General features: G+C 53.6%; 1 protein-coding gene across 1 annotated transcript; it reads right to left on the bottom strand.

Moving 5' to 3' along the window:
• Positions 1 to 6,951: 6,951 nt before the first annotated feature.
• On the bottom strand, positions 6,952 to 9,157 carry HOXC12 (homeobox C12). Its single transcript, XM_025403637.1, has 2 exons — positions 8,493 to 9,157; positions 6,952 to 7,706 (listed from the first exon to the last, which is right to left on the bottom strand). Exons 1-2 carry the CDS (start codon positions 9,094 to 9,096, stop codon positions 7,468 to 7,470), a joined length of 843 nt encoding a protein of 280 aa, XP_025259422.1. The 5' UTR covers positions 9,097 to 9,157; the 3' UTR covers positions 6,952 to 7,467.
• Between the last annotated feature and the right edge of the window lie 3,071 nt (positions 9,158 to 12,228).

The raw sequence follows: 12,228 nt of genomic DNA, 5'->3' as shown, positions 1-12,228 counted from the left end.
AGCTAGAGAGAGAGCCAGAGGAGGGAAGAGAGCACCAGACCAAGGTGAAAGCGAACCACGCAGAGAAATACAGGCAAGGGAGCAAGGCGGCAGTTCCCGGAACAAACGTGGCAGAGGGCAAGACAGGCACTCACAGACAGAGGTTTATGTATTTTTATTTTTTTAAAATCTGATTTGGCGTTCCATGAGGAAGAGGGAAAATCTGGGGAACAGGAGTACAGAGAGAATTATCCGGGTCCTAGCTCGCCACATGAACGCCCAGAAGGAGAGAACGCTGGAAAAACCTGAGCGGGTGCCCGGGCAGCACCCGGCTCCGGTCAGCCGCTGCCCCACACGGTGCCGGGATGGGCCCACCAACTCCCCCCTCGCGGCCACCCGGGCTTCCTTGCTCTTCTTATCATCTCCATCTTTATGACGAGGCTTGTTAACAAGACCAGCGAGCTGGCCACGCACATCTATCTCAACCGCGCCCGCTCAGCCGAGCAGCGGCCGGCGGGGGGACTGGGAGGCGCTAATTAATTGATTCCTTTGGACTGTAAAATATGGCGGCGTCTACACGGAATCTATGGACTCATAAACAATATCTCTGTTGGGCGTGAGTGCACTGTCTCTCAAAGAATTTTTCCATAGGCATGTGTCAGAGGGTTCTGGATTTTTAGTTGCTAAGGAAAAACCCAAATGGGACTAATTTTAGGAGGCCCAAACAGAGTTCGTTCAGTGCCAGAAAATGCTTCCCCAAAGGGGTTGGGGGTGTTTTGTTGGAAAAATCCTTGGGTTATAGGAAAGCCTTTCCATGCTACTTGTGTAGACCCAGCCCAGTTTAATAATTACAAGGAAGCGAAGGGGTTGTGTAGGCCGGAAGCCTTTCTGTCCCGGCTGGATGCAGGGGACTTGAGCTGCTCCGGGATTTGAGAGGAACATAGAAGCAGAGGTCCAGCCTTTGCTTCATGCTGCCTCCTAAAGATTCAAAAACAAATTTTTAAAAGTGAAACCAGCCCTAGCCTTGGAAGCTCTTGAAGTCTCAGCACCCACCCAGGAATCCACCTGCCTGTTACACGCCTCTCCAAGCCACAGTGGCACCGCTTTTCTAACTGGCAGCACAGAGCAACTCTATAATATGCTTATATTAGGTCTAGAAGAATGCATCTTGAGACACGTGGGTAACCTAATTATATAATGCTTATTCCATACAGGAGTGATTATGCAGTGGGACCCTGTTGCAAACGGGACTTTGCACTTTAAATATAGACCCCAGCTTGGGACAAAAGTTGCAACAGATAAATAGACATAAGGGAACACTTAAATAAGTAATGCATGTAGACATAGAAGGGGTATTTAAAAGACAGACATAATAGAAGCACAGAAGAACAGAAAAAAGACTCAGCAGATGGAGATTACCATTCCTAAAGCCTGAACTTCCTCCTGCTATTAAGATTGCTAGAGAATTGTGTCTCATGAACAGTTCATGAACCCAGAAGAATGCAATTTCAATGTATTTAGTCCACACACAGTATGTATATAAACACAACTCACAGAATATATTTTCCATACATTGGGTAGGTATGCACTTTGTGTATATATAATAATGTATTTTCCATGCAGTTTTAAAATGTAGATATATTAATATCTGGATGCATTTTCTATGCACTGGTTTTATATGCCTTATGGAGTATATACTCACATGTAGCTAAATAGACTCAGGACTGCACATTCCTTGTGTAGGATGTGTGTGTGTGGTGGTTATATGTGTAAATAAAGTTTTACATGTGGTGAATATACTTGCTGTATGTAATCTTTCCCCAGTAGGTTACTTTCACATACAGTAGATAAAAGTGCCTCTGTATGTATATTTTATTTTTCTATGCCAACAATGTACCCATAATAGAGATATCTGTGCATTTTAGACTGTGTTTCAATTTATTGGCAGCACTATGACCAGGTGTGTGTTTATGGAACATCTTTTCCATGCTCTGCATGTGGACGATGCACCTTTTGCAGAGAGCTTCCCAAACAAGGGCTGTTGGTGGGTTCAATCCTCACAGACCTGTCTTTGAAGGAAGTTCTCCACTCTGGGCCAGGTAAACTGACAAAGTGAAGACTTGCCTCCTAAGCGGCTCTGGCTGGAAGAGGAGAAATCACCTGCTGGCAACGGGCTGGTTTAGATTGGCTAAAGGTCCAGCTATGTTTGGTCTTGTCGAGGCCAGTTTCTTGGCTCCTATGCCAGTCTCCAGAGGGCGGCCCGGGTCTTAGGAACCTCCAGGGCAGAGCCTCTAGCGATGAGAAGCCGGGCAGGAGGGCGGGCAGCCGCTGTGGGGACACCGAGTCCCGGCAGAAGGAAGGAGCTTAGGATAAAGGTCTAGTTCCCGCAGCCCGGCCAGCGCCTCAGACTCCGGCCGCTCTTGGAGGTCTCTCATACTCACAGGGCGTCCCCCCTGGCCTAGGGTGCTCAGGGACGAGCGACTGGACAGGTCCGGGTCTCGGCGAGGCAGTCTCCACAGCTCTGGCCAGCAGGGGTCATCTCGTCCTTCGCGGGGGCACAGCAGCCCTCCAGAGGAGACCAGAGCTGCCGGCGCTGTCGGGCGCGGGAGCTGCTCGGGTCCGCCGGGGCTGTGGGCGCGCCGGGTTTCCTCTCCCTGGACCCTGGAGAGGACCGCAGCCGGGACCACGACGGTCGGGGAATTGGATCAAGGTCTCACAGCTTTCTCCACAGGGCCGGGATGCTGAGCACTCCAGGCGCGAGTCAGGGAGTGGCCCAGGCGCCCGCGTCGTCCACCAGTGGCCAGCCCGTCTTTGTTTCGGGGCCTCGGCTAGAGTGGTAACGGCGCGCACCGCGCAAGGCTGCAGCGCGGAGCAGAGAGCGAAGCTGGGGAGTCCAGCAGCAGCTGGCGCGGGCCACGGCCTCTCCGCGGAAAACCGGCAGCGCCTTGTCGACCGAGGCACACGCAGAAGGGCGGCGGTTCGGACCAAAGGCTGGGCATAGGCGCGCTGTGGAATCCGGGCCTGCCTTCCACCTCCAGCTGAATTACACCGGAACCTTCCGCGCCTCCAGGTGCAGTGCAGGGAGGACTGGCGGCTCCAGAGTGCGTTTCTCGCGTGGTCTGGGGCCGAAAAACCGCTACTGCTTTCCTGGATATAGCAGGGAGGGTGGGCAGGGGCTCTGGCCTGGCCGGAACCAAAAGTCCCCGGAGTTTGCCTCGTTCGCGGACCGGAGCCAGCGGTCCCTGCTCAGCTCTGGGTCTCAGCCATCGATCGCGCCGGATTTCCGGCTACATTAGCATCCACAGAACCCAGACTGCCAGACCCATCTCCTGCCGGCTCGATAGCGGCTTAGTGGCCTTAAATACTCAGTTTCGTCTGTGCACGTCAGAGTGGAGCAGAATGACTGCGACAATAACCAGGTCCAAATACAGAACTCACTCGGGCAATATAAGCTTATACGCGCGCAACAGCAGAATTATTATCTACCTAAATTATCTGGATATTTCTTCCCTTTTCTTGCTCCTCAAAACCCGGCGAGAGACACGGAGTGCTTTGTCTTAAAGTTAGTGGAGTAAATTGTAGTTTAGGGGCTTAAACTGGACAAACAGTTGTAACATAGAGCAAATCCTCACCCAGATGGAGAGCTCAGCTGCGCCCTAAGTGTTGGGATCGCGGTTCCAACCATGACCTCCTCTTTGGCCGGGAGACCCAAAGATTTGTTTTTCAGTCATAAGGAGGAGGCAACATCATTCTCTGGCAACATCCCCAGTGTTTGCCTTGAGTCTCTGGACCTGCAGAGATACCACCCAACTAGGTGCCTTCTCTCTCAAATTGGAGCGTCTCTGGGAATAAATTAAAGGCCCGTTATTTGCTGCCTTCCTAAATCCCTCTTTTTCTTTTGCCAGAGATGTCCTTATTGTTGATCCTTCCTGTGTAGACACATCATAAGAGTCAGATATTCTTTTGCCTGGATTTCCTGGGATTCAGACTCCTCCTACCCTCCTCTATCCAGACCCGGGCTCAACCACCAGGCCCCTCCCCCAGCTCATGGCTGCCCAAGCTACCCGTCTTCCGTGGATGCTGCACTCTGTGGGGCATTTTTATGAGCACCCTAAGGCTTTGGGTCTCCTTCCTGTCCATACCCCTCAGCTTTGCAAAACAACTGGGGATTAGGGGTAAAAAGAGAATGGTATTTGATCTACATTCACTAGTTTCTCTAATTATAGGAATAAAGAAAGGGAAGGAAAGAGAGAAAGAGAGATTTCAGGGCAGGAGGTGTGTCTCAGAGGCTGGACTTGGTGGGGGCTCCTAGGATTCCGGTACAGGCTCAGGAGGGTGAACGAGGCATTTGGAGGAGACTCCTTTGATAGGAGCCATACCGTTAGAAAAGGGGTGAGGGGAGGGAAGAGGCAAAAGGGTGAGAAAGAGAGAGGGCATTTCTTACCGAAGGCAGGGGTAGGTGGAGGTGCAGAGGGTTCGTGGGCACATCTGGACTCTACTACTGGCCTGGGCCTCTGGCATGGCCTGGAGAGAGTTGCTGGCTTCAAAAGGTGGAGCCTATTTTGCCAGTTCCAAGGGGTCTTTAGCCCCCTCTCAACATCTTGCAATACACAGTGTCATCTCAGAGTGAAGCCACAGGATTAAGATCATAGGGTTGAAGCTCTAGGCCCACCAACCCCACTCCATCTCAGCCCCTGGATTATGGGTTACTCTCACTGCCGCAGTATCCAGCTCAGATCACCAGTGCCCCTATCCCAGCTTCTATTTGTCAAGTTCCTGCAGCACAGACCTCCTTTTCTGAAGCTGGTTTCAACCTCCTTTAGGCTGTCCACATTATTTTTATGGCCCCATGACTCCTCAAAGCTCCCTCTCCTCCCCCAAGTCTACTACCGCCCAATTTTCTCTCTGCTATAACTGCTTGGGACTGGAGATGGTAGCTCATCAACAGATCTTGGTTGCTTATACATTTTTTGTTGCCCCTGCAACCACTCTTCCTGTATTATTATTATACATTTATTATTTTTATTATTCACCTGAGCTGGAGAAAATAGAGTCGAGAACAGCTAGAAGGCTGGGACTCCCATTATTTTGGGGTAGAACTTTTGTTTTGAAAAAAATCACATAATCATAATTCATGTTTTAATTATTATTATCAATATTAATGTGATGAAGCAACTCTGTACAAGGACTATATAAAGGGAAAACGTGCTAAAGACAGATGTTTGAATAGAAGAGTACACTACAGAGAGCTGGGGAGGCAGCTAGGGGAAGGGCAACTATCCACGAGGACTACACTAGGTACCAGCGACAGACACAGAGAACAAGACACAGATTGACAGAGAAGCTCACAGAAGTCAAGTTTAAAGCACATGGAAAGAGAATATTGCATATCTTTGTCCCCTCACTCCTTTTGGAGTGTTCTGGTCTCTCTTCTCTATTAGGTTGGGAATCAGGTTAGTTTGGAGTGGTAGAGCTCAAATCCAGCACCCTAGAGCCCAGAGGTCACAGGAAGGGCTGCATAAAGGGGGTACAGTGGGTGACCAGGAAAGGTAGGGAATGCTTCATGCCCAGGGGAAGCCCACAGGAGACTGCAGACAGCTGGAGTGGTGGTAATTTGGGGGAACTTGTACATGGGTGAAACAAGTATGTGTGGCTGGGAAATTGTCAGGTGTCAGATATCTAGTGGGGGATGAAGGCATGTGATTGTATCTCCACTCTGCTGGGCCATGTGGGGACTATGAGGCTGCCTGCTTGCAAGTGCACTAGGGAGGGTGGGGTGGGCCCAGTGCTGTGCTGGGCTCAGCTGTGTGTATATGTTTGCCTTTGCCTCTGCCTGTACAGAAGCTCTGTGCTGGTGGGAGAGTAAAAAGCTCGGTGGATTGCCCTTGGAGAGTTTGTTAGAGGAGATTCTCCCCATATGGGAAACCCTCCAAGTCAGCAGGCCAGTTTCACACTGTCCAGGCTGCAGTTAATTCCCATCAGTGCCCTGCTTCTCACCCCTCTTTCTCCTGGAAAGGGCGGGACAGCAGATGGGAGGCTGGGGGACACTTGGAGAGAAGGATAAAAATGAAGTGCAGAAAGGTTGATGGTTCTCTCACTGCTCCTTTCTCTGAAGCCAGCCCAGCATCTACTGGACTGGGGCTGGGGTCTGAAGGAGTCTGGATGAAAGGCCTTCCCACTCAGAGAAGCCATTCTCAGACCTCCAATGGGTTCTAGGGCTGTGCCCCTCCCTCTGCTCTGGTCCATGTGCTAGGCTGTGGAGGTTTGCGGGCCAGGAGGCAGAGGCAGCCAGTCTGAAGACAAAGGGCAATGTTGGGGGGGTGGGCGGGGAAGAGAAGGGAGTTGGGTGGGGGGCTGCAGCGCCCCCCTCCTTCATTGTCACCAGCCTGGGAAACTGGGGCTGAGTGGGGCCTCAATGACTGGTAGCCCCTTTAAGGGCGAATTCTCCTCCCGCCTCATAAATTACTCTGGTCCAGCCTCCAGCGGCCATGACCATGAACGCCAGCCGGAAAGGGAGAATCAGAGGCCTCCGCTGTGGCTGCCAGAAACTCGCCCGGCCAATCAGTGTGGTGCTCTGTAGCCCCATCTACAGCCTCTTGGACTTTCTTTCTGGAGAGCCAGGTGGGGACCTCTGGGGTGGCTACTGAACCTGAGGCTGTGTCCTCTGGGCTCTCAGGTCCCTGCTTGCTGCATCAGGCCCGCAGCTGCCACAGGCAACGAAAGAGTGGATGGCAGCACACCTGTGAACAGATGTTCACCCGGTGCGGGCAGGGGGCTCAGGAGAGGGCTGGGGACCAGGACACTGTTCTGGTCCTAGAGGGAACATGAGGCTGATAGTCCTTGTCCACAGCCCAGCCAGCCAAACGCCCAAGCTTCAGCCCACTGGATGTCCTGGGGAACCCAGACCCAAGCAGGCTCCGGGTCTTGCTGATCATTTTCTCACAAACCACACTTCCTCCAGCCCTGCCAGAGCCACCTGACCCCCTCAGCTCTCTCTGCTGACCCTCCACCCTCCTCTCTACTCCCAGCCTCTTCTAACCCCACCGGCTGTGAGGTCGGGGTGCCTTGGTTTCACTGGCCCTGCTGTCCGCTCCTGCAGGCAAAGAGAATTAAGACCACGGAAGGGAAGTAGAGGAAGGGGACATCTGGGCCGCGGCTTCTCCAGATCCCCAGCGGAGGTGCAGCGCCCCAGTCCCGCCTCAAATAAACCAGCCAGTAGCACCTCAGCCTTCCTGGCCCTGCCAACCGCGGGCAGCTGCGGGCTTCGGCTCTCCCTGGCTAGGTTTCTTCCCTTCTCTCTGGGAAACACCAAAAAAAACACGGTGTGTGTATGGGAGGGAACCACGAACAAAACAGACAAGAGGATGTCCAGGGAGGGCCTGCCAGAGAGCCTGGCGTTCTAAGCGGGGACTGTGTTCTAGGCGGCCCCCTCTTTTGCTCTTTGCCAAGGACAGGCTCAGTCTGGGGCTGGCGCCCGTGTCCTGCCCGCTAAAAGAAGGAGAGAGCTTGCTCCCTCAACAGAAGTCTTTTCTTTTTCATTCTCCGGTTCTGAAACCAGATCTTGACCTGCTGGTCACTAAGATTCAAGCGGTCTGAGAGTTCCCTCCGGCGCTGGCGTGTGATGAACTCGTTGACCAGAAACTCGCCCTCCAGCTCTGCCAGTTGCAACTTCGAATAGGGCTTGCGCTTCTTCCGAGAGCGGCTGTGGATCGGGTACCAGGGCGCGCCTGGGTGGAGATGAATGGCAGGGGTTGGCCAGAGGATCAAAGGGTGACCAGTCCAGTGCCCTCGGCCCTTCCCCAGACCCTTTCACCTTGGCCTCACGCCTGGACTCCAGGCCCTTTCTCTGCCTTCTGTTTGCCGCCAGTCATGTGAATCCCCTCTTCTACCCAGACCCCCATCCCCACCAAGTCCCCCACCTTCTTTACTCTTTTTTTCTTTCATTCCTTGCCCTTACCTCCTCAACCCTACCTCCTGCTGCAGTATTCATGACCCTTCTATGTCCCTGCCCCTTCTTTCTCCCCAAACCTCTCCCCAATTTTCTTCTTCCCTATTTCCTGGTCCATTCCTCTCACATCCTTCAGGATTGGATCCCAGATCAGTTAGAACAGACATGGGCGAGTGGCAGAGTAAATTTGTCCACTGGCATTTCTTTTGAAATGTAAGTAACGGGGGTCTGTGGGAAGGTGGAGGGAGAGGCGCCTGGGAGAACTAGAGCCAGGCTTTCTGTCCCTACCTCCTCACCCCCAGGCCTGGGGAGTCCCCGTCAGGATCCCCTAACTCCAGAATCCCTGCCGCCTCCAGCCGCGGGCGGACGAAAAAGGAACTCTCTCTAGTTATTTTATGGGGGTATTTACATGTTTATAGGCTCCCCCCACCCGCACTTCATTTTAAAAGAAGCTCTTCCTTGCCACACATTCTGTTACCCCAGGCGTCCCTAGCTCAGTCCTGCCCTGCCCGCCCTGGTAAGACGTCGGGTTTGAATCCGCCGAGTGAGTGGCCGGGGTCCTTACCGCTGGCCGAGAGCCCGCCGCCAGGGTTCAACGGCGATACCAAGCTGCCGGGGTCGCCTGCGCCGGCGCCCTTGTTGCCCTCGTTGAGCAGGGACGAACTGGAGTCGGATTCCAGCGACTGGCAGGAGGGCGGGTCGTGCGGGTGTCCTGCGCCGCCGTCGCCACCGCCACCGCCCGCCGCGTAGTCGTACTTGAAGCCGAGCGCAGGCGGCCCCGACGGCTCCAGCGGGAGCAGCGCTGCCCCGGGCCCGGCTCCCGGATCGCGCCCGCGCTCCTCACGCTTCAGGCCCCCGCCGCCACCCTCGGCGCACGGCTCACGGTAGTAACCCTTGCTGTCCTCCACGCGCGCCAGCTCGCACGTGCGGCCGAAGGGAGGGTTGAGAGACACTGGGCTGCCGAGGTAGGGCTGCGGGTAGCCATTGCACGGCTCCGCCGACGGCCAGGGCAGGGAGCATACGTTGTCGCGGCGTGGGTAGGACAGCGAAGGAAGCCCGGGAAGCTGCGCCCCGGACGCGCGGAAGTTGGGAAAGTAGAAGGTGTCTCCCGTGTGGATGTTTACCAGAGGCCCCACAAACCCGGGATTCAGGAGATTATGCTCGCCCATTTCCGCGGGGCCCGACCGGCAGCTTCTACTTTATTGCTATCTGACATTAAACATAGTTAAACCTGCACCGGCCACCCATTGGCCGCCCCGCTCACGTGGGCGCAGCCGCCAGGGGGAGGGGTGGGGACAACGGATCCCCCCCTACCATCCCGCACCAACTCCAACTTCCCCCTTCCCCAATCCTGGGGGTTAGTGGGGGAACAAAGGGCGGAGGCAGGTTTATTTGCTGAATTCTGATTTAAAAAAAAAAATATATATATATATATATAATCTAACGCGGAGAGTAAAGCAATTGCCCAACACGGAGCAAGAGAGAAAAAAAACATACACACACCAAAAAAATGCCCGCATATACACACCCCTATAACCTGCACCCCCTACCCCATGTATTATCTTATCACCAACAGCTGGCCAAGCACAGCCCGTCCCTCTTTAATTAGTTTCTTTATTAACTAAAACCGCTGGAATTTACAATATCTCCCCAATAAATTACTATTAGATATTGTGTCATATAAAGTTTACTGGCTGTTTAAGGAGACGGATGAGCCCTTTGGCTCGGGGTTTATTTACAGTAGAGGCGAAGTGGGGGTAAGGACAGGTTTCCCTGCCGTTATCTCTCCCAGCCCCAGCTGCTGCTGCACGCTTCTTTATCAGCTCTTTATCCCCAGGAATTTGTAGAGACATTTGGAGTCTTCTTCCCCAGTACTCAAGGATAACTGATAATGCCGGGTTTTCCGCTGGAACCGGGAGCCACCCAGCCTCACACCTCCACTCACCGCTAGAGGAAGGATGCGAAAGAGAGGCAGAGAATGCAGCAAAAGGAGGTGCCTAGCTCCGCATGGACCTGCCTGCCTGCTCCTGAAAATCTGGGGGCTAGAACTACTCTTCTGCTGTCATTTCCGGGGGACCGAGGAGCTTCTGGGGGCCTCCTGGAGTCTTTGCAGCGGAAATCTTTGGACCCCCTAATAGAGCTTAAGTGGCCTGACAGGGGCCTAATTCTCACTGCGGAGGAGACATCCGCACCCCAGACCCGGCCCAGCCTTCTCCTGGGACCATCAGATAGCAGTGCAGAGGCCCGCAATAGGTTGCCTCCTGAGGGGGCTGGGATAGAGGGGGAAAAACCTTGAAGAATTATCTTATTGGGGGGTGAAATTATATTTATGGTGAAAACTCAGAAGCTCCCTCCAGAGAAGGCCGAGAAGCAATGCTGGCTATTGGTGAGATAATCAACATCTGCAAAACCACAATCCGATCTCAACTAGGTCCACAGAACACAGCCAAGCGGATTAAAAAGAAAGACAAAATAAAACTCCCCCAAACCAGATGTATCCTTTTGGGGTCTAATAGAGAAAACACTCGAATTTCCATGTGATTTTTCGAGCTCCTAACCAATGCACGGCTTAAGTAATACAGGGTTGGATAAATAGTTCAGTAAACGTCTAAATACGAAAAAATACCAGAAGATTGAAAGAAAATTGGAGACAGAGAGTCGGAGAGAACGCAAAACAAACCCATTTAGGTGAAAGTTAAATATCAGAGAAAGCCTGAGAATAAGCCGAAGCTACAAAAGCAGATCCAAGCAGAGAAGATTCTCCCTTTTTTTTCCTCTCCCTCCCCTCTCTTCTCTGCAGGACGCGGCAGAGAGAAACGCAGATTCTTTGAATTCCACCGCTCCCCGGGCGATTTCATATCCCAAACCGTAGCTGCTCACTCCGACAGAAATGTGTCCCCGCGGGCGCCGCCCTGCCCGGAGCAGTTCGAAGCTCGCAGCTCGGTGCCTGCCCCTCGCCCTGCAGGGCCGGTTCCCCTTCCCCGCCCCTGCTGGCCTAGCTGCCCGGCCTGGCCTGGCCCCTCCCGCCCCCAGAAGCCGCCCCGCGTTAGGCCCACTTGTCGGAACTTAGGGCAAGCTATGGGCTGCAAACCCGAAGCGGTCACCTTCGGTTAGAGCCGGTGGCGCCAAGGAATGAGCAGGAGACTCAGCCTGGATTGGCCTTTTTGTGACTAATTGATAAGGGGCTTCGAGGCTGCGGAGAGGAACATCCCTCAGCTGCAAATTCCAGGTCACAGCATCTGTAACATCTTATTTCCCCTTCTCGAGCCGTATTGATGAGCGCCATTGAAATTTCAGTTTTTAAAAAACATTTTATTTGAGGGTTATTTTGGTCATAAAGGTAAACAGGGTGTGACTTTAATATTGCTGATGATTTCAATCAGAACATCGTGCGGGCAGCTAGGTCTCCGCCCAGGCTCTCCAGGCCTCTGCGCTCAGCCGCTATTGTTGGTGTAAGGGATGCCGAGCTGGACTTTGCCAAATAATCACTACCCTTTGTGGGGTGGAGTATTCTCCTCGTTCTCTTTTCCCTTTCTAGATAATTCCAATCTCCTAGAAAAGGGACCCCGAGAGGAAGATCTCAGCCTCTCCCCATTCCCTCCACCCCAGCAGGCAAATCCCAGGCCGGGAGCTCTGCTCGCTGCCCTCCCGAGCCAGGCCGCAGAGCGCGAGGAGCAGTGGCCACAGGGCGGCGGATGCAACACAGGAGAAATGAAGATTGGGTGAAGGCTTCCTTCTTCCAGACATGCGTTTCTTCTAGCCTGATTTAGCCCCATCAAAGGGGGCTATTTTCCCCAGGTTTTGGACTCTGCGGGCAAAGAAGCACGCACAAACCCCTCTTCCTTCTCTGTAGCTGACCCTGATTCCTCTCAAGGAGAGCTGCCGACAACCACTAGCAAAATTCGCATCCCTAGTGTCCTGCTCCCTGAGACCCACTGGGAACCTAGGGGTTTTCAGGACCCTGGCAAGGACCCAGGTAATCTAAGCGTCCAGCCTTCCGGTGCACCACCGAGGCTCTGTTTGCGGTTAAGGAAACCCGCGACACACGCAGCTCAGGCACCCGTTTTTTAAATCGGGCTCAGACAAAAATGCCGCTCCCAACCTGGGTCCCCGGGACCGGCGGGAGGCTCGGGTGAGATCCTTCAAATCTAAATCCAGCCTCGGCGAGAGCTGCTCGCGGGAAGCAGGCTGGGACTGGGTGAGGAGACTGGGAGGGACTCCAGCCGGGCTTCACCCGCCGACATTTCGCTGACCACGCGCAAAACTATAGATGGTCGGGCCGAGGCACCCGAACCGCGGAG

Source organism: Theropithecus gelada, chromosome 11, assembly GCF_003255815.1.
Source record: "Theropithecus gelada isolate Dixy chromosome 11, Tgel_1.0, whole genome shotgun sequence".
NCBI classification, from domain to species: domain Eukaryota; kingdom Metazoa; phylum Chordata; class Mammalia; order Primates; family Cercopithecidae; genus Theropithecus; species Theropithecus gelada.
This window is presented reverse-complemented; position numbering and strand designations above follow the sequence as displayed.